Source organism: Poromitra crassiceps, assembly GCF_964638095.1.
Source record: "Poromitra crassiceps genome assembly, chromosome: 1".
Taxonomy (NCBI): Eukaryota; Metazoa; Chordata; class Actinopteri; order Beryciformes; family Melamphaidae; genus Poromitra; species Poromitra crassiceps.
The window spans coordinates 13,514,966-13,532,661 of NC_139623.1; the positions used below are offsets into that span (position 1 = coordinate 13,514,966).

Below are 17,696 nucleotides of genomic sequence, written 5' to 3' on the forward strand. Positions count from 1 at the left end.
CCTGCACCCCTCCAGTCCCCTCGCCCCTCCAGTCTGCTTGCCCCTCCAGTCCCTGCACCCCTCTAGTCCCCGTGCCCCTCCAGTCCCTGCATCCCTCCAGTCCCCATGCCCCTCCAGTCCCCTCGCCTCTCCAGTCCCCACGCCCCTAAAGTCCAGAGCCCCTCCAGTCCCGTCGCCCCTCCAGTCCCTGCACCCCTCTAGTCCCCGTGCCCCTCCAGTCCCCTCGCCTCTCCAGTCCCCACGCCCCTAAAGTCCAGAGCCCCTAAAGTTCCCGAGCCCCACCAGTCCCGTCGCCCCTCGCATGGCTAGTTATGGGTCTCGGGAGACCCGACACCTAATGGAAAAATATGGTATGGGAAAATGACTGAACTTAAACTAATCACACAGCCAATATCCATCACTGGGCAGGGGAGCGTCATGGGAGAAAGGGGAAGAGGAGTGGAGGGGCAGTGCAGAAAAAAATGAAAAGTAAAGAGGGATGAAGCAAGGGAGGTAATGAAGAGTGTGGACAGGAGGAGAGGAGTGGAGAGGAGAAGAGGAGCAGAGGACAGGAGTGGAGAGGAAGAGGAGTGAGGAGGGGAGAGGAGGAGGGGAGTGGAGAGGAGAGGGGAGAGGGGAGGAGAGGAGATGAGAGGGGAGGAGAGCAGAGGAGAGGAGATGAGGGGGGAGAGGGGAGGAGAGCAGAGGAGAGGAGACGAGAGGAGGGGAGAGGAGAGCAGAGGAGAGGAGAAGAGATGAGAGGAGGAGAGCAGAGGAGAGGAGAGGAGGAGGGGAGAGGAGAGCAGAGGAGAAGAGATGAGAGGAGGAGGGGAGAGGAGATGAGGAGGGGAGAGGAGAGGAGAGGAGGAGGGGAGAGGGGAGGAGAGCAGAGGAGAAGAGATGAGAGGAGGAGGGGAGAGGAGAGGAGGAGGGGAGAGCAGAGGGGAGGAGAGGAGAGGAGGAGGGGAGAGCAGAAGAGATGAGAGGAGGAGGGGAGAGGAGAGGAGGAGGGGAGAGCAGAGGGGAGGAGAGGAGAGGAGGAGGGGAGAGCAGAGGGGAGGAGAGGAGAGGAGATGAGAGGACGAATGAGAGCGAGCACCAGCGGTAAGCCCATGGGGATTGGAGGCCGGGTGCAGCATCCTGGGTCCGCTGATAGCTTTGTGATTGGGTGGCGTTGCTGATGAGAGTGATTCTCTGCCACAGTGGGTTCCCCTCCACTACCATGCTGATGGCGTTGTGATTGTGTGGTGTTGCGTCCGACTGCGTGGCCCTGCCACAGACTGTGGCCATTCAGCCCTGAACCTCCAGGGAACAAGAAGGTGCTTCCTAATCCTCACACTGTTCCTCTCCACTACAATTCTGATGGCTCCCAATTACAGGAGCAGGCTTTACCCGCCTGGACACACCAGGCTGAACCTGGGCTGACTCAATACAGGTGGAGCCTGCACACCTGCCAATGGAGCCCCACGGGGAATCAAGTCCCTGATGTAATATTTCGGTCACATTTTGTGCATGCAGGAATGATGTGTAAAATGCTTGACCAAATTGTGACTGACATTGGGGTCTCCATGGCCAGTGGCTATGAAGTAAAAACAGCCGTTCACCCAAGTGTTTGGGGATTCAGGCCTTATGGAAAAGCGTGACTATGAGAGGAGTGGGTGAGGGAACAGCCTACTGGCCCTGCCTGCAGCTCTCCCAACTCAACCCCTCAATTAACCAGACTGCAACACCTGGATCAGCAGGTGAGCCTCACTCGCCTGGCTAATAGCCCCAATCAACCCATTACATGCACGCACGTACACACACACACTCCCATTACTACACATTTTGCTTAGGCACAGCAGCACTTTAGACTTTATACACCTGTGTTCGCAGAAAGATATCTAGGGCACTATTCAGAACAAACACTTAGGAAGAAACCCTTAATCTGGCCTGCTATAAGTAGCTAATCACTAACCTAGTGCATGGGTGAAAGCCAGGGTTAGAGTGTAGTCATGATAGATAGATAGAGATAGCCTGGCAGGAAGGCTAGGGTGAGCTCACTCGTCTCGTATTGGCCCAGTTAAGGCTTCCTAACTAAAATACAGCTGCTGTAGCTTTTAGGTAGCCTAACTGCTATGCATCTCCCTCTCTCCAATGTAGCCTACATGACGTGGTCCGCAGCGCTGCATAGCAGAGATTCTTTAACCCAACTTGACTCATTTAGCAGGAATTATTGCGGTCATTGCGCAATGGTACAGTGAGGACTCAGGAGGTGAGCATGGAGAGCAGGTTCAGACCAGCCAGTTTGGGCAAAGTCGCTTCTCACTACATTATTATTATGAAATCCTAATACTAGACGTGCAGGCTTTCTGCATGAGCGCAGGACATATGTGTGTGTGAGCAGCTATACCTGAGCGTCAAGCTTTGCCACACACTGGCTTCTCACCTTGTGTTGGTAGAGTTCCAGTAAACGACGTGTCGCTTGGCCATGGCAGTAGAGACTAGGTTGAAGAGGAAAAGCGTGACCTTCCATGCAGGGGGAGCTCCAGGTGTCCAGAGGGAGCCCATCATACCGCCGCAGGTAGACACGGGCCGGGGCCGTGGAGGCTCTGCAGCACCGGGGGAGGGAGGGAGGGACTCGGTGACACACAGGTAAACACACCCGACAGATCAATCAATTCCCCGGAAGCTTCTCCAACTAAGGAACAAAATGAACAGCTATGTCCTCAGCAGCTGCGTTCTCATGTTGACTAAAACTAAACGTATTATCTCTCAAATTGTCAGCCGGCTGCAGAAAGAAACGTATTAACTTCCACTAGTATTAAAAGCTCGCCTGTCCACGTTCCGCATGGTTGTTGTAGATTATGATCTCTCTATTGAAAGGTAATTAAAAACAGAGTCCAACCCGGAGTTTAAAGGTCAGGATTGCGCGTACAGTCAAATCAATTGAGAGGTGCCATGCCATCTGTTTTGGCAGCAACAGGCTGTGCAGAGCGCAGGGCGGGTCCGCAGGCAGAGGGCGGTGCCGGTGAAACTTTGGACCAATCAGCAGAGAAGGGTGTGGTGACAATAGTGCATAGTTTTCCTTGTGAGGTGCGCCGACTGGTGTGAGCAGGCAGCCTGTTCCACTTTCTCTGACTGGAACGCGTCTGGCCCACTTCTGTCCTCTTCCCCCGTCTGAAATGACTGATCAGGGAATTTACTACTTTTGTAACCTTTATTTAACCATCAGGCTCAGGCAGTGCAGCTGCATATACACAGTCACCTACACAGTCTGCTCCACTGCATAGCAGCTGGGTGTTTGCTCAAGGGCACCTCGGCAGTGGCTGATGGAGTTTCTCGTTCAATTCCCCCACCCACATGGGAACCAGTCTGAACCAGTCACTGACCCCTGCTTTCAGCAGATTACCAAGACACCACTGTGTTGCTCCCAGTAGGGCAACTTTGCATGGACTTCACATGGTAAAGTGTGTTCAAGTAACCCACATATCAAACAGCAGGTGGCCCCTTTGACTGTCATCTGCAAGTCCCCATTTAGTTCATCTTCCCTTACCAGCTGTGTGTGTGTGTGTGTGTGTGTGTGTGTGTGTGTGTGTGTGTGTGTGTGTGTGTGTGTGTGTGTGTGTGTGTGTGTGTGTGTGTGTGTGTGTAGGTGTGTGTGTGTGTGTGTGTGTGTGTGTGTGTGTGTGTGTGTGTGTGTGTGTGTGTGTGTGTGTGTGTGTGTGTGTGTGTATTAATTCACTGGTTGTTGGCAGCCACCCCAGGGGAGAGTGTAGTGACAGTAATCACTGCACCTCCATGGGCGAAAGCCACTGGTGGTCTTGTCTAATTATCTGATTCTGTGACTGTGTGTGTGCGCGCGCGTGTGATTACGAACCCTGGTATTGTGCTAGCACCATCACTCATCCACACACAGTAACATGGCTATAGCTTTGTGTTATTAGCTGCAACCGCACGTTTGGCTAATTCCTATCCAGACCCCCCTCCTCTCTCGTTCTCTATCACTTTCTCCTGTGTGTGTGTGTGTGTGTGTGTGTGTGTGTGTGTGTGTGTGTGTGTGTGTGTGTGTGTGTGTGTGTGTGTGTGTGTGTGGCAGTAGGTCTCATTAGCTCACTTCCTGGAGGTCCCGATCATTAATTTCCCATGATGCCCCAGTGCTCCTGTGTGGCTAATTTGTCCCTGGTGAGCTCCAGCACTCCCTCAGCAAACATGGAGAGACCACATGGAGTCACTCTGTGCACAGGCGTCTCTCTCTTCACCTGTCTTTTGTTTTTGATTGACCGATGCACCGTTTCTGATAATGTATGTGAGAATGCTGATGGTTAATAACGCTTTTTTTAAATTCAATTTGGTCTCTGAAAAAGCCTTTCTTCAGATCAGTGGTTCTCAAACCAGCTGTTGCTCATTTGCAGGGCCGCTGCTGGCCATTTGGGTGCCCTAAGCGTAATTGTTTTGTGATGCCCCCCCCCCCCCCCCCCCCCCCGCAAAACTTTCAATAACTGTCAAACGAAAGACTGCAAAATCATTAATTATGAACGATACTAGTGTATCTCACATTACATTACATGTGGCAAACAAACAATTGTTAGAATTACTGTACATGTCAGCAAACAAGCGATTGTTAAACTGTACATGCAAGCAGGGGCGGACTGGGATCATAATTCAGGCCGGGCATTAGATACCAAGCAGGCCAGGCCGATACGGGCCGTCGTGCGTGCCGGTGTCCGAAGGGCAGCGGCGAAAAATTTGGGCTGTTTGAAGCCCAATTTGGGCCGTTTGAAGCCCAATTTGGGCCGTTTGAAGCCAGATTTGAGCTGTTTGAAGCCAGATTTGAGCTGTTTGAAGCCAGATTTGGGCCGTTTGAAGCCCGATTTGGGTTGTTTGAAGCCAGATTTGGGCCAGTTGAAGCCAGATTTGTGCCGTTTGAAGCCCAATTTGGGCCGAGTCCAATTTTACAATGAGATGCACCCACTTTAACCCTGAATAAAGTAATAAAACCACTAGTAAACCAGTAGGCGGCGCCTGGTTTGCTGTTCAGTGAGTGGCCTGACTGAGGGCACCAAAACATTTTTTTTTTTTTTTGTGCCCTCAGTCACATGATGCCCTACGCAGTCTGCGTACTCTTCGTATAGGGTGCGGCGGCCCTGCTCATTTGGCCTGGCCGCGCTGGTGCCGGTTCCAGTGTGCCGCTACTACCTCGGCCTCGGCCGCTGCTGCCCCAGCCGCTGTGGAGGGATGGCCAGACAGAATGAGTAGCAGACAGTATGTCCTAGGGCTGGGCGATAAATGTCAGACTAATTGTTTTTTTGTCTATTCAGTGGAATCATATCAGGTAATTATAATATATTATACTGTAATATGATAATTGGATTACTAAATTTTACTTTGATTATATGAACCATATTGTGATATCCATCATTAGTGTTTTGTCTTAGTTTTTAGATTTTGCTTTTTATTCGTCTCTTTTTTTCTTTTCTTTTATTTCGTTTTCTTTTATTCTTATTTTTCTTTTCTTTTTCTTTTTTTGTTTCCTGTTTTTGCATTTTGTTTTATTCTTTGTCTGTCATGTAATGTGTATTGTTGTCTTGGACCCCAGTAAGACTAGCTGTCGTCCATGCAGGCGTCAGCTGGGGATCCTTTTAAATTAACAAACAAATAAACATATATGTTTTGAAACTGACCCCTGTGACTATTCGTGATATTGATTTCAACCCTATCGCCCAGCCCTGTCTGTCTCCTCCCCATTCCTCCTCCGCCATTCTCTCCCCTTCCCCCTCCTCCTCCTTCCCCTGCTCTTTCTCCCCTTCCACCCCTCTCCCCTCCCCCTGTCTCTTTCTAATATAAGATTGTTCAATCATGTTATTATTACTATTATTGTTATTGTTGTGCTCAGCTAGATTTAGCTAGACATATTCTCTGTAAAGCCCTCTGAGACATGCATGTGAATTAGTGCTATACAAATCAACTTAACTTGACTCCTGGGCCCTGGCCCTGTCTTGCAAGAGTAGGGAATCTGTGAGAAAAAATGACCCAACCTTAAACAAATTGCAACAGAAATTATTTGTGTTGTATTCAGCTCTTGAAACCTTCCAATTTAACATACTGAAAATCCCAGAAAATCCCAGTAGTGGAACATTCTCAAATTTGGCATTGTCTCCACAAAGGAGGTGATGTTTTCGGTGCCGTTTGTCTGACCGTTTGTCTGTTAGCAGGAGGATTACGGCAAAACTACTGGGCCGATTTTCATGAAACTTGCTGGAAGGGTGTAGCATGGGCCAAGGAAGAACCCATTACATTTTGGAGCGGATCTGATCCGGGTCGGCTCAATGGAGGGGGCGGGGCTAGGGAAAAGAGTCTGTTGCTAGGGATAGGAAGGTCGTAGAGAGTCTGGATTCGAGAGGTGGGTAGGGGGCATGGACAGGTGTATCGGGGGGGAGTGTATGTGGGAGGTGGGAGGGGGTGTGGTCAGGAAAGGGGTGGGGTTAGGGAAAAGCTCTACCAAACATACTGTAACATAACAAAACAAAACATAAAAAATGTAAGTGTGGCTAATGTGTTAGTGTTCTAATGTTACAGTTAGTGGAAAAGGGTGAGTTTTCATGCACATCTTGTTCCCTCAGACAGCCATCGCAAACCATAACTTCATAGTCATGTCATTCACGAGTCTCGCATTGGAGGCAATTTGATTTCGGCAAGGCACAGCACAAGTTGTAGCTCAAACATGCAGATGAGTGGACAGGTAGGCTAAGTCTCCATATCCGAAGGTTATGGGTAAGTTGACCGCCATTTATTGTCTGTTACCAATGACAGTCATTGTCTGTTACCATTCAAAGTAGGCTAGCTTATTAAGCACTTACTAGTTAGCTATAATAGGTATAGCTTAATAATAGCTTATTAAGATACTTGTACTATCTGTTATTCATTTTCTTTGTGCAAATAAACAATAAACAAACATAAATAAACAATAAACACTTACTCTGGAGATGATGTAGCCTACCACTTGTGCTCTTCTCCCTACTTATACTCCAACCACTTATAAAGCCTCAGCCAGGCGGTAATGCAACATAAAGGATGCCAACTGCCATAAAACACCACAGAAGGATTTATTACATCACTGATGACATCACAATTGCTCGAGTGACATCACTGATGACACCACAATTGCTCAAGTGACATCACTGATGACATCACAATTGCTCGAGTGACATCACTGATGACATCACAATTGCTCAAGTGACATCACTGATGACATCACAATTGCTCAAGTGACATCACTGATGACATCACAATTGCTCGAGTGACATCACTGATGACATCACAATTGCTCAAGTGACATCACTGATGACATCACTGATACATGACAATCGTGACATCACAATCGTGGCACACACACCGCCCGCCCACTTATTGGACCATAACATCAGAACCATTGATGGCCACAACACATTCCATGTTATGGGCATTATAGCTGGAGTTACACCAGAGAGCCAAACCAGTACCTCTAATAGCTGTGACATAGCAGCAGTTGGACACATCAATATCCGAAATCAGAGACCCCCTGGCCTTTCATCCATGTCCTATGGGAGGATTGAGAATGCCACAGGTGTGTGATTCTCATGAACATGGTACAACTCATAGCAAAACTCAAGATATCAAGTAGGATCTAATTTCACCATTCAAATTGAAATTATAATCCACTAGGCATCTTGCACCCTACGCGAGTTCGCCTGCCTTGCAGCTCGCTGAGCTAGCCCTGCAGCTCGCATAAGCAGCTGCTTCGCATTGGAGGCAATTTGATTTTGGCAAGGCACAGCGCAAGTTGTAGCTCAAACATGCAGACGCGTGGACAGGTAGGCTAAGTATTCTCCATATCCGAAGGTTATGGATAAGTTGACCGCCATTTATCGTCTGTTACCAATGACAGTCTTTGTGTGTTACCATTCAAAGTAGGCTAGCTTAATAAGCACTTACTAGTTAGCTAATAGCTTACTAATAGGTATAGCTTAATAATAGCTAATTAAGATACTTTCTAAGGTACTATCTGTTGTTATTCATTTTCTTTGTGCAAATAAACAATAAACAAACATAAATAAACAATTATAGCTGCTGCACAGCAATGGGTCGTGGCCGGGCAAGTCTCAAGGCTTTGAGCTAGAGTCCCCAAGTCAAGGCTGAAGTCTTTTATCTATACTCCAAGTCAAGTCTCACGTCTTTGGTCACAAGTCCAAGTCAAGTTTCAAGTCTCTTATGGATGAGCGTTCTATCATCTGCTTCTGCTGCATGCCATCCAGTCTGCTTAGAACATTGCATAGCTAAAACTAAGGGATTCAAAGCAGGTTCAGGTTTCTTTGCAGCATGTAGCTTTTTCATCATCTGATTCCGTTTTTTGTTGCGAGGCATCTCACAACAATACAAGTAGGAATCAGTATATTCACAAACAAAAGTAGTAGTTACTTGCCTGTTGCCTCGCTGTTGTAGCGTGGATGAGGTACTGGTGGAGTTGATGTTAGATGGAGAGGGAGGCTGAGCGATTAATAGCCACCTGGGGAGTTTGTATCTCTTCTGTCCTACGCTGCAGGTCTGTGAGGTCACACAACTGATATACCAGCAGGAGCTGCTTTTTCGTCTTATGGACAGACTGGATGCTTGCTGGTGGTGTTTTATGGGACTGGCTGCTTGCGTGTAAAAAGACACACTGCTTCCACTTATATAGGGTGAGCCAGGAAGGATTTATGACATCACTGATGACATCACAATTGCTCGAGTGACATCACTGATGACATCACAATTGCTCGAGATGATGTCATCAGTGGGACGGACAGACAAACAGACAAACAAACAGAGCCCTAGCTCCCTTAGATAGATAGATGTGCTCATTTTTTATGTATTTCCAGACACTTTTAGAGACACTGTGAGGGAATAAATTAATTACCGTAACACATTTTTAATTGGAAATATGAAACAACAAACTTTTTTTTTCAATGGCAAGCACTTCAATATGCTCAAGGGTAATGGGTATCACCCAAAATGTGTATGATTAACAAATACGAAGTTGTAGCTAACATTGTGAGAAATGACATGTTGTATTACGACTACATACTTACATGAGAAAATAAAAATCTGTTCTACTTAGAGACTCAACAACCATTTCTGTGGATTCCTTGCCCCCAAAAATGTGGAAATAGACACCAAATTTGTAATTCTAGGTCTAGTTGGAGTCAAGATATGGCCAACATTTTAATAATGGCAGCCATTTTGAAAAAAATTAATTTTAACATATTTCCACTAATGGGATTTTCTGGGATTTTTAATATAGTGTTTCGGGCATCAATATAAACATAAAAATGTGAAAATAAATTCTGTTGCAATTAGTTTAAGATCAAACCTTATTTTCCCTAGACTATCTGGTGTTGGGAACAGAACAAAAGGTGTATCGATGAGGAGGGAGAGAGACTGAATGGTCTGAAGGTCTTCAAGCCAAATGAGTGCACTGTACCCAGGTGCACCCAATCAGCCCAATGACCCCAACACTATAGGCTCCTGCAAGACAGGGCCAGGAGATTGGGAGATCGTCACACTTTCGTCACATCTTTTATTACAGAAAGTGTAATGAAACCCATGACCAAAATAGCCATATATTCTGTCATTGTGTTACTTATGGTTGGAATTCAAGTGAAAAAAAAAAATCATTTTTGTTGGAGACCCCCTCAAGAACCCCATGTTGAGAATGATAACTGCTGCTTTAGAGCATGGTTATCCAGCTGCTTTAGAGCATGGTTATCCAGCTGCACTGGGACCTCTATCTTACTTCTCTCTCCAATATAATGTCACAGACTGTATTGACCAGAGTTCACCCTCTCGCCTCTGATTGGATGGAGAGAAAAGCGATCTAATTTTCCCCATGGGGAGCATCGATTGAGATCTATAATTATGATGCACTAAATTAGGAGTCGTGTTGATAGCAAATCTGGATTTCACACTGGCTGTTTCATGGTTTCAACTAACCACACTAGCCTACCACTTCCCATAATATCTTCTTCTGCAACTTCTCTCTCCAACTTGTCTCTTCTTTTGAATTTGTCATCAGACCTGTGTGTGTGTGTGTGTGTGTGTGTGTGTGTGTGTGTGTGTGTGTGTGTGTGTGTGTGTGTGTGTGTGTGTGTGTGTGTGTGTGTGTGCGCGCGCGCGCGCACATCATTTATTTAGCTCAGTGGCGCGCGTGTGTGTGTGTGTGTGTGTGTGTGTGTGTGTGTGCACGTGCGTGCGCCTGTGTTTCTGCTATTTATCCATATCAATACTCTTTCAAACTCTTTGTTTTCCCTTTTTCTCAGTCTCTATCCCTCACCCTTCCTCATCTTTCCTCTCACATTGATCTTCTCATTACCGGTCAAATGTTGTCCCTGTCCCCTGGGACAGTTTATCTCAGCAAACAGTCTCTATTGTCCCCTAGAGTTTGTCCTGGCACAGCCAACCTGCATCCATCGCATTACAGAATGAGCCGCCCTCATCTCTAAAAGATTGTTCCACACATTTTGTTTAAACTAAAATGAAACCCTAGCAAGCCAAAAGATAATGTCATATTGAAATCTATTTTAATTTCTTTCTTCTCTTCTTTTCATAAAAAAAAAAAAATCCAAACTGTTTTGTGTTGGAATGTAGAGTCAAAGAATAGTAGTATAATATTTTATGGTCAAGAACTGTTCAGTGCTCCTTTTTATTTTCTGGGGGCGCAGGAATTGGAATTATTGTGATTTCCTATCAAACAGGCTGCAGGTCATCACCCTCAGGATAGAGCTATCAAACAGGCTGCAGGTCATCACCCTCAGGATAGAAGTATCAAACAGGCTGCAGGTCATCACCCTCAGGATAGAGGTATCAAACAGGCTGCAGGTCATCGCCCTCAGGATAGAAGTATCAAACAGGCTGCAGGTCATCGCCCTCAGGATAGAGGTATCAAACAGGCTGCAGGTCATCGCCCTCAGGATAGAGCTATCAAACAGGCTGCAGGTCATCACCCTCAGGATAGAGGTATCAAACAGACTGCAGGTCATCACCCTCAGGATAGAGGTATCAAACAGGCTGCAGGTCATCGCCCTCAGGATAGAAGTATCAAACAGGCTGCAGGTCATCACCCTCAGGATAGAGGTATAAAACAGGCTGCAGGTCATCACCCTCAGGATAGAAGTATCAAACAGGCTGCAGGTCATCGCCCTCAGGATAGAGGTATCAAACAGGCTGCAGGTCATCACCCTCAGGATAGAAGTATCAAACAGGCTGCAGGTCATCACCCTCAGGATAGAGGTATAAAACAGGCTGCAGGTCATCACCCTCAGGATAGAGGTATCAAACAGGCTGCAGGTCATCACCCTCAGGATAGAAGTATCAAACAGGCTGCAGGTCATCGCCCTCAGGATAGAGGTATCAAACAGGCTGCCGGTCATCACCCTCAGGATAGAGGTATCAAACAGGCTGCAGGTCATCACCCTCAGGATAGAAGTATCAAACAGGCTGCAGGTCATCACCCTCAGGATAGAAGTATCAAACAGGCTGCAGGTCATCGCCCTCAGGATAGAGGTATCAAACAGGCTGCAGGTCATCGCCCTCAGGATAGAGGTATAAAACAGGCTGCAGGTCATCGCCCTCAGGATAGAGGTATCAAACAGGCTGCAGGTCATCGCCCTCAGGATAGAGGTATCAAACAGGCTGCAGGTCATTGCCCTCAGGATAGAGGTATAACACAGGCTGCAGGTCATCGCCCTCAGGATAGAGGTATCAAACAGGCTGCAGGTCATCACCCTCAGGATCGAGGTATCAAACAGACTGCAGGTCATTGCCCTCAGGATAGAGGTATCAAACAGACTGCAGGTCATTGCCCTCAGGATAGAGGTATCAAACAGGCTGCAGGTCATCACCCTCAGGATAGAGGTATCAAACAGGCTGCAGGTCATCGCCCTCAGGATAGAGGTATCAAACAGGCTGCAGGTCATCGCCCTCAGGATAGAGGTATCAAACAGGCTGCAGGTCATCGCCCTCAGGATAGAAGTATCAAACAGGCTGCAGGTCATCACCCTCAGGATAGAGGTATCAAACAGGCTGCAGGTCATCACCCTCAGGATAGAGGTATCAAACAGGCTGCAGGTCATCACCCTCAGGATAGAGGTATCAAACAGGCTGCAGGTCATTGCCCTCAGGATAGAGGTATCAAACAGGCTGCAGGTCATTGCCCTCAGGATAGAGGTATCAAACAGGCTGCAGGTCATCACCCTCAGGATAGAGGTATCAAACAGGCTGCAGGTCATCGCCCTCAGGATAGAGGTATCAAACAGGCTGCAGGTCATCGCCCTCAGGATAGAGGTATCAAACAGGCTGCAGGTCATCGCCCTCAGGATAGAAGTATCAAACAGGCTGCAGGTCATCACCCTCAGGATAGAGGTATCAAACAGGCTGCAGGTCATCACCCTCAGGATAGAGGTATCAAACAGGCTGCAGGTCATCACCCTCAGGATAAAAGTATCAAACAGACTGCAGGTCATCACCCTCAGGATAGAGGTATCAAACAGGCTGCAGGTCATCACCCTCAGGATAGAGGTATCAAACAGACTGCAGGTCATCACCCTCAGGATAGAGGTATCAAACAGGCTGCCGGTCATCACCCTCAGGATAGAAGTATCAAACAGACTGCAGGTCATCACCCTCAGGATAGAAGTATCAAACAGGCTGCAGGTCATCACCCTCAGGATAGAGGTATCAAACAGACTGCATGTCATCACCCTCAGGATAGAGGTATCAAACAGGCTGCAGGTCATCACCCTCAGGATAGAGGTATCAAACAGGCTGCAGGTCATCACCCTCAGGATAGAGGTATCAAACAGGCTGCAGGTCATCACCCTCAGGATAGAGGTATCAAACAGACTGCAGGTCATCACCCTCTGGATAGAAGTATCAAACAGGCTGCAGGTCATCACCCTCAGGATAGAAGTATCAAACAGGCTGCAGGTCATCACCCTCAGGATAGAGGTATCAAACAGACTGCAGGTCATCACCCTCAGGATAGAAGTATCAAACAGGCTGCAGGTCATCACCCTCAGGATAGAAGTATCAAACAGGCTGCAGGTCATCACCCTCAGGATAGAAGTATCAAACAGGCTGCAGGTCATCACCCTCAGGATAGAGGTATCAAACAGGCTGCAGGTCATCACCCTCAGGATAGAGGTATCAAACAGACTGCAGGTCATCACCCTCAGGATAGAAGTATCAAACAGGCTGCAGGTCATCACCCTCAGGATAGAAGTATCAAACAGACTGCAGGTCATCACCCTCAGGATAGAAGTATCAAACAGGCTGCAGGTCATCACCCTCAGGATAGAAGTATCAAACAGGCTGCAGGTCATCACCCTCAGGATAGAAGTATCAAACAGACTGCAGGTCATCACCCTCAGGATAGAAGTATCAAACAGGCTGCAGGTCATCACCCTCAGGATAGAAGTATCAAACAGACTGCAGGTCATCACCCTCAGGATAGAAGTATCAAACAGACTGCAGGTCATCACCCTCAGGATAGAAGTATCAAACAGGCTGCAGGTCATCACCCTCAGGATAGAAGTATCAAACAGGCTGCAGGTCATCACCCTCAGGATAGAAGTATCAAACAGACTGCAGGTCATCACCCTCAGGATAGAAGTATCAAACAGGCTGCAGGTCATCACCCTCAGGATAGAAGTATCAAACAGACTGCAGGTCATCACCCTTTAGCGGTTTCTGCTTATAAGGGCAAAGTGAGGAGATTAATGGATTGCCATTAAAGGATGGCTTTACCGGTAATCAACCCACTTTGTATCATTAATAATCTTGGTAATATAAGCACATGTGCAGTGTTTACCTCTCTCTGTGTTTTCCTCATGGAGATCTCCCATTTCCTCCTCAGCCAAAGTGCTCCGTTGTGACGCGTTACGCGTCACAACGCCCTAATGACTTGCAGCTGGTGGGGGCGGAGTTTCAGCAGACAGGAGCAGCAGCAAATTCACCATGAGGTAAACAGAGAGAGAAGGCAAAACACTGGCCATATGTTTATTTTACCTAGATTATATATGATACAAAGTGGGTTGATTACCAATAAAGCCATCCTTTAAAGAGGCTACAGTTATACGTTTTATAAGTGTGCTGTTCACAAAATACATGTCTGTATTAACTACTACTACTGAATCCATGGCATTAAAACTGTCGATTTAAATTGTAGAAGCACATTAGAAAGAAGTCAATGACTATAATGTGCCATAGATACAGTCGCTCACGTTAATTCCGGTAACGTGTGTGTACAGTATGTGTGTGCGTGTGTGTGTGTGTGTACGTGTGTGTGTACGTGTGTGTGTGTACGTGTGTGTGTGTACAGTATGTGTGTGCGTGTGTGTGTGTACGAGTGTGTGTGTACAGTATGTGTGTGCGTGGCCGTGACCCTGACCCATTGACCACGCGTCTATGATGAGACACCACCTGAATGTATGCTTGATTATGATCAAATGCATGTAGGCTATTGTTGCTTGATGTATTTTAAAGTGTGAAGACTGATGGAATAATTACGTGCATTCAGAATTTGAGGGGTATATTCCTTTATAAGTTCCTCTGATTTTCCGCCCTTTTCCACTCCTCTTTCCTGCTCGTCTCCTCTCTCACTCTCTCCATCACTCTCTCTTTCTCCTCCATAGCTTTTGTACAGTAGTGTCAGTAGCCTCTTAATCCTGTTATCTCCACACATACAGGCTGACACCAAGCCACTCGCCAGTGCTGTAATCAACTACCCTGCACACACACACACGCACGCACGCACGCACGCACGCACGCACACACACACACACACACACACACACACACACACACACACACACACACACACACACACACACCATTCTCCCTCTTTCTCTGTAATGCTTCTATTTTTGGTCTCTTCCATTTGTGATACACACATCTGGGCCTGTCTATCACTCATATACTGCTTGCCATAAGATAATGTCCTCTTTGCCTGTCACTCTCCCTCCTCCTCCTCCTCCTCCTCACTTGAACTCCTCCTCATCCTCTTCTTCTTCTCCTCTTTGCATTGCTGTTCCTCTCTGTGCCAGCGGTAACATGAATGAATACAAACCACTTAAAGCCATGTGCAGACTGGCTGTCTTCTAACATGTAATGATCTAACAGTCTCGGAGGATTGCTGTGTCTCGTCACTGGGTTTTCCTCTGATGCTTACATCCATGCACACATGTATGTGCACCCACCCCCCATGTGTGTCTAGGGGGTGGCACTGGTCACCCCTGAAATCTGATTGTCCACCCCAGGTGCCACCCCAAAATCCTGAGTTATGACTGGCTGATGGCTGTGTTCGAGCTGGCAGGACCATCAAGCCAGTTAATGTATTTTTTCCAAAACTATGCTCTTTGAGGGGCCACGTGTGATAAATGTATTTAAATTGTGAGATTAATCTCAGATTTCTGAGAATAAAGTCAGAATTCTTTTAAAATTCTTTCTTATTTTAAAGTCAGAATTCTGACTCGGAATTCAGAATTCTGACCTGGGACCTGTCAACATCTTCCCTAAATGCCGCACTCAGTGCCACCCTTGCTTGAGTCTGTGCCCCACCCAGTGGGCTAGCTCGGGCTTTGACAGAGGAAGCCGCGGAAGTGATACTGAAAGCTGTAGTTCCTCGAATGGCCACTTGAGGCTGGACCCAAAAGGGAGTTGTTCCCTGTTCACCCCCATGTTAAAATGCCAGATTTTACAACAGGATTAAGCATGTTTACAGGCTGGTTCAAAACACAGTTATAGGCCTATATAGTTCACTTTCATAACAACTGAACGGGGGGTGAATTTTTACATAACTTGCTCGTTTAGAATCAAATAGATGATAGAAAAGACTGTTTTGGGGGTGATTGACAGGTCGCCTGACCAGTGACCACGCAGTTTGCCGATCACGGACCAATACCAGGTGTAGCTGCGGGTCTGGGAAACTCCTCGTTTTGTGCCATTTCACACAAGCTGCGCAAGAACCCCAAGATGGCGACGGCCACACTAGGCTTCAAAACAGGAGTCCAAAAATCAATAGGTGATGTCACGCTGAATCTGTCACGCTGAATCTGTCATGCCTCTGTCACGCTGACTCTGTCACGCTGAATCTGTCACGCTGAATCTGTCATGCCTCTGTCACTCTGACTCTGTCACTCTGACTCTGTCACTCTGACTCTGTCACTCTGACTCTGTCACGCTGACTCTGTCACTCTGACTCTGTCACTCTGACTCTGTCACTCTGACTCTGTCACTCTGACTCTGTCACGCTGACTCTGTCACTCTGACTCTGTCACTCTGACTCTGTCACGCTGACTCTGTCACTCTGACTCTGTCATGCTGACTCTGTCACTCTCTGTCACTCTGACTCTGTCACTCTCTGTCACTCTCTGTCACTCTGACTCTGTCACTCTGACTCTGTCACTCTGACTCTGTCACGCTGACTCTGTCACTCTGACTCTGTCATGCTGACTCTGTCACGCTGACTCTGTCACTCTCTGTCACTCTGACTCTGTCACTCTGACTCTGTCACTCTGACTCTGTCACGCTGACTCTGTCACTCTGACTCTGTCATGCTGACTCTGTCACTCTCTGTCACTCTGACTCTGTCACTCTCTGTCACTCTCTGTCACTCTGACTCTGTCACTCTGACTCTGTCACTCTGACTCTGTCACGCTGACTCTGTCACTCTGACTCTGTCACGCTGACTCTGTCACTCTGACTCTGTCACTCTGACTCTGTCACGCTGACTCTGTCACTCTGACTCTGTCACTCTGACTCTGTCACTCTGACTCTGTCACGCTGACTCTGTCACTCTGACTCTGTCACTCTGACTCTGTCACGCTGACTCTGTCACTCTGACTCTGTCATGCTGACTCTGTCACTCTCTGTCACTCTGACTCTGTCACTCTCTGTCACTCTCTGTCACTCTGACTCTGTCACTCTGACTCTGTCACGCTGACTCTGTCACTCTGACTCTGTCATGCTGACTCTGTCACGCTGACTCTGTCACTCTCTGTCACTCTGACTCTGTCACTCTGACTCTGTCACTCTGACTCTGTCACGCTGACTCTGTCACTCTGACTCTGTCATGCTGACTCTGTCACTCTCTGTCACTCTGACTCTGTCACTCTCTGTCACTCTGACTCTGTCACTCTCTGTCACTCTGCCTCTGTCACTCTGACTCTGTCACTCTGACTCTGTCACGCTGACTCTGTCACTCTGACTCTGTCATGCTGACTCTGTCACGCTGACTCTGTCACTCTCTGTCACTCTGACTCTGTCACGCTGACTCTGTCACTCTGACTCTGTCATGCTGACTCTGTCACGCTGACTCTGTCACTCTCTGTCACTCTGACTCTGTCACGCTGACTCTGTCACTCTCTGTCACTCTGACTCTGTCACTCTGACTCTGTCACTCTCTGTCACTCTGACTCTGTCACTCTGACTCTGTCACTCTGACTCTGTCACTCTCTGTCACTCTGACTCTGTCACTCTGACTCTGTCACTCTGACTCTGTCACTCTCTGTCACTCTGACTCTGTCACTCTGACTCTGTCATGCTGACTCTGTCACTCTGACTCTGTCACTCTGACTCTGTCATGCTGATGGCCCCACCTTGGCCACCCCAGTGAAAATGGCCTGGACACGCCACTTTCCCCACAATAAAATGCATTTTTACAACTG

At 47.5% G+C, this 17,696-nt stretch overlaps 1 protein-coding gene across 1 annotated transcript in view; it reads right to left on the minus strand.

The window, feature by feature from the left end:
- efna4 (ephrin A4) overlaps nucleotides 1-2,782 on the minus strand; it is a 64,828-nt gene extending 62,046 nt beyond the window's left edge. Inside the window, exon 1 of the mRNA XM_083640781.1 lies at nucleotides 2,408-2,782. Coding sequence (XP_083496907.1) covers nucleotides 2,408-2,532 — 125 coding nt within the window. The 5' untranslated portion in view covers nucleotides 2,533-2,782. The remainder of the gene's footprint in view (nucleotides 1-2,407) is intronic.
- Nucleotides 2,783-17,696: the final 14,914 nt, after the last annotated feature.